Raw genomic sequence first — 3,845 nt, 5'->3', positions numbered from 1 at the left:
CACCGGCGAGACCTCATGCCTCCTCACATGTGGGGGCTAGTGCGGCCCGGCTTCGACGGGCCTGGGCTCCGCGTTCTGGTGGGTCCCGATGGCACGATGGAGCTCCTCCAGGCGACGGCGTCTAGCGGTCTCTATGGTGAGCGTGCCGGGGGCGGTCGTGGCGGCGCCCTGAGCTCGGCTCAGATCTGGCGTCCGGCAACGGTTGGCGGCACGGGCTGAAGGTGGTTTCTGCTCCATGGGCGGCAGTGGTGGCCGGCAGTGGTGCGTGGAGCTAGAGCTCTGGGTGGTTGCGTGTCGGCCAAATTTGGCGCGTGATTGCGGCGGGTGGTGCGAGGGCTTGACGGTGGGCGGGCCTGCAACAACGTGGTGGTGGCCCTCATAGTGTTGGGGGGCTGCAAGGTGTTGCTGCGGAGCAGGTAGGTGGCGGCATCAGCTGGGTGCGTCCTAGCGTCTACCCGTCCGCCGGCAGCTCGTGGCGGTGCTTTGGATGTCCCTCCTCTACAGGTGGCTAAGGTCAGCTGGCACTCAGCATCGTTGGATGGACTGCTAGGTGTGTACGTGTGCGGGTCTGGCACCACTAGTGTTTCGATAGTCACTAGATCGTGAAAAAATAACCGAGCACTATTGCTCTTACTGTACTACCTTGCTGAGCAAGAGTTGTATCTTAACTCCGTGTATCATTTGAGTAATCTATTAAATCGTGGTTATTATGTACCAAGCTATAGTCGTGTTTCATAAGACATGGGTTAGAACACGGGGCTCCGATCTCTGAATCGTGGTGTCACATAAAGACTCCCTTAGCATAACAACGAAGGTTTCACCACACAAGCATGGCGGTTTGAGTGGGTTGAGCCCTGGCAACTTTATGGCCGAAAACCAAGCAATCATCATTCATCCGGGAGCCGAGTCTTCTTATGAACAGTTATGGCAGGGTATCTCATGGCCCAGTGCCATTTCTATTGGCACATCCCTTTAATAAAGGGGTTGTACGCTGGATTTCCAGCAACATCTTTAACTAAACCCCTTAATCCACACTCTCAGTTCTCGCACCATCGCTCCACCTCTAAAAGCTCAAGCGCCCCGAGATCTGTTTCTTGCTTCGGTTTCTCCACACTTCCTTCCTCCATCACCAGAGATGCCCGACAATTGGAAGGGTGTTGCTGCTTCGGCATTCGAGGCCACCAACACGAGGGGGTTGTGGCTGCCCTGAGTGGTCACCACCGGCACCATCACCAAGCTTCAAGTCGATGGGTACCTCTTCGTCACAGCCAAATGTCGATCCCCCGTGCGCATTGGGGAGGAATGTTCGGCCTCGGCCATCCCCTCTCCCTAGAAGGGGGAGCAGGTTGTTTTCACTTCCCACTTCATCTGAGGTTTGGGTTTTCCTCTCCACCCCTTGGTCCGGGGTCTTCTTTTCCTCTATGGGCTAGATTTTCATCGTCATCTAGCCCCTAACTCCATCCTACATATTACCGCGTTTATCACTTTCTGTGAAGCCTTCCTCCGCATCAAGCCCCAAAGTCTAACATCCGGTCCGTGCCCATGCTCCACTTTTCCACCCAAAGCCCGGTCCAAAAGCCCAAAATGTTCGAATGACCAAAAATACATATTTTAAACAAAATAGGTATCAAATATTATTTTTATGGAAATGCTAAAAATCTGACATCAGATTTACACCCTGAAAATGATTATTTTAATCAATAAATTGTACTACCCATGTGTTGGCCCGGCCCAGCTTGGGCAGTGGATTTGTGTTCGGGGCTTGTCAAGCCCGGGCAGAGAATGATCATGTTATTTAGTACTATCTAAACGCTTTTATATTAGTTTACGGAAAAAGTGCGTATGATTTATGAATCTTTTGAAGCAAGTTAATTAATGTGTAGCGCCAGGTCACAAAACTGGGTAGGCGCGTGATATCTTGTGTCGTATGCGTTGTGTTTCGTTTACTAGCTCATCAATCATCGTTACAGCGGCGGTGCGTTGGTTTGGGCATGCCTGCATGGCACCATCCAAGTGGCACGAAACCACGGCAGGATTAATAATGTCTTCCATCTGCGTCATCCCGGACTCCATCGAAATATAATGTCGAACACAGAAACAGCACAAAACTGCGGGCGGAATATACTACTCATACAGTATACAAGGACAAATAATCGTAGTAGATCAACATGCAAAATCTAAAGCAGTCTCACCAAGCATCCATACGATACGAGGAGGAGAAAAAGGAACGTCGCGTGCGTATATATAGCAAGCTTTATCGCTTACTTTGCCAACCTAGACCTGTCCGTGCTTTGAGTTCGAGATAGCTAGCTGGAGATGGTTATGGTCCAACACCTGGTCGCCGTCGGCAGAGACGTGGTCTTTAGGGGGCCGCATACGCTGACGCCGAGGCCGACGCCATCGGCAGGCACCAGCACCCCCAAGTCGACCGTCATCTCGGTGGTGATATGCGCCTTGTTCTTCCTGGTCGGCCTCTGCGGCTACATCAACAGGTACTGCCGCCGCGTCAACACGGCGGCAGCAGCGCCGGTGGGAGGCAGGGACAGGTCATCGTCGTCAGGGGGGAGCTCCAGGAAGCGCGGGCTGGAGCAGTCGGTGCTGGCGACGTTCCCGGTCATGCTGTGGAGGGGCCACCACAAGAAGGAGAAGACGGTGATGGAGGAGGAGGAGGAGGAGGAGCGCTGCCCCGTGTGCCTGGCGGCGTTCGAGGAAGGCGACAACCTCCGCCTGCTGCCGCACTGCTCGCACGTGTTCCACCCGGAGTGCGTCGACCCCTGGCTGCAGGCGCGGGCGACCTGCCCCCTGTGCCGGGCCAACCTCGAGCTGCCGCTGCCGGCGGACGCCCTGGCGATCGCAATGCCGGCGGAGGGTAGCGACGACGACGTGGATGACGGGAAGGAGGAGGCCATGGAGCTCGAGATGCTACGCACAGAGCGGCGGGCGGCGAGGCTGCCACCAGTCGCCACAGGGAAGCTGGCACTGCCGTCTCCAGTAGCGCGCATCGCTGAGAGAGTGTCTGCGTCCAGCGTCGGTGTCGTGGGCCCAAGCTAGGTTTTTTTAGCGAATACAACGGTTCGAGTCTATCCGTTTGTGCAACGGTTTACTTCTATACTTATCGGTCCAGATTTTTTTTTTTGAGGTAGTTCATGTTGTTACGCCAAACCGTTGATGGGCACCGTGCAACAACCATGTAAATTGCATATGTTCCCATAGACCAAAAATTTCCCTCCATCATTGCTACCCCTAAACAAAATAGCATCATTGCTTTCCCTTGTGAACTAGTGGCTCATGAAACTGCAAGGCATCATATTTTATTTTTGAACCAGGCGGTGGTGCCACGGGCGCCTTTCATTAATCTCAAGCACAAGATACATCTGTAATTTTAGAATGCTCAACATTAAGATTGCCTAACTTAAGAAGCATAGGACATTGATCGGCTCTGTGAGACTTGCTACTACAAACTAAACTGGAACAACCATTGCAATCTCAAGAGTAGGCTTTAGCTGCATTAATGTGTGCTCTTCTGTTAAGTTCCCTCGGAATGTAACGAACAACAGTTTGAATACGGAAACGCTCCTTCGCGAGTGAGCGTTCCAACCAGCGACCTCGTATCCTCACGCTATCAGAAGCCGAAGGACAGATGGGCCCACCAACATTAATGCATCAGCCCACATGCGCGTGTACATCGCTCGACCCTCACTAGTAGAAAAAGGACCTATTGTCCCGGTTCGTAAGGCCCATTTGTCCCGGTTCTTGAACCGGGACTAAAGGGTCGTTATTAAAGCCCAAGGCCTTTAGTCCCGGTTCTTACATGAACCGGAACCGATGGGCCTCCACGTGGCCGG

General features: G+C 53.3%; 1 protein-coding gene across 1 annotated transcript; it reads left to right on the top strand.

Annotated features, from left to right (window-relative positions):
• Positions 1-1,075: 1,075 nt before the first annotated feature.
• LOC123147186 (E3 ubiquitin-protein ligase ATL6-like) lies at positions 1,076-3,228 on the top strand. The gene has a single exon (XM_044566421.1). It carries the CDS (start codon positions 2,317-2,319, stop codon positions 3,049-3,051), a length of 735 nt encoding a protein of 244 aa, XP_044422356.1. The 5' UTR covers positions 1,076-2,316; the 3' UTR covers positions 3,052-3,228.
• The last annotated feature ends 617 nt before the right edge of the window (positions 3,229-3,845 follow it).

This window comes from Triticum aestivum, chromosome 7A (assembly GCF_018294505.1).
Source record: "Triticum aestivum cultivar Chinese Spring chromosome 7A, IWGSC CS RefSeq v2.1, whole genome shotgun sequence".
In the NCBI taxonomy this organism is placed as follows: domain Eukaryota; kingdom Viridiplantae; phylum Streptophyta; class Magnoliopsida; order Poales; family Poaceae; genus Triticum; species Triticum aestivum.
This window is presented reverse-complemented; position numbering and strand designations above follow the sequence as displayed.

Excerpts from the sequence above, each read along its gene's own strand:
- LOC123147186 (XM_044566421.1), top strand. The coding sequence starts at position 2,317 with ATGGTTATGGTCCAACACCTGGTCGCCGTCGGCAGAGACGTGGTCTTT.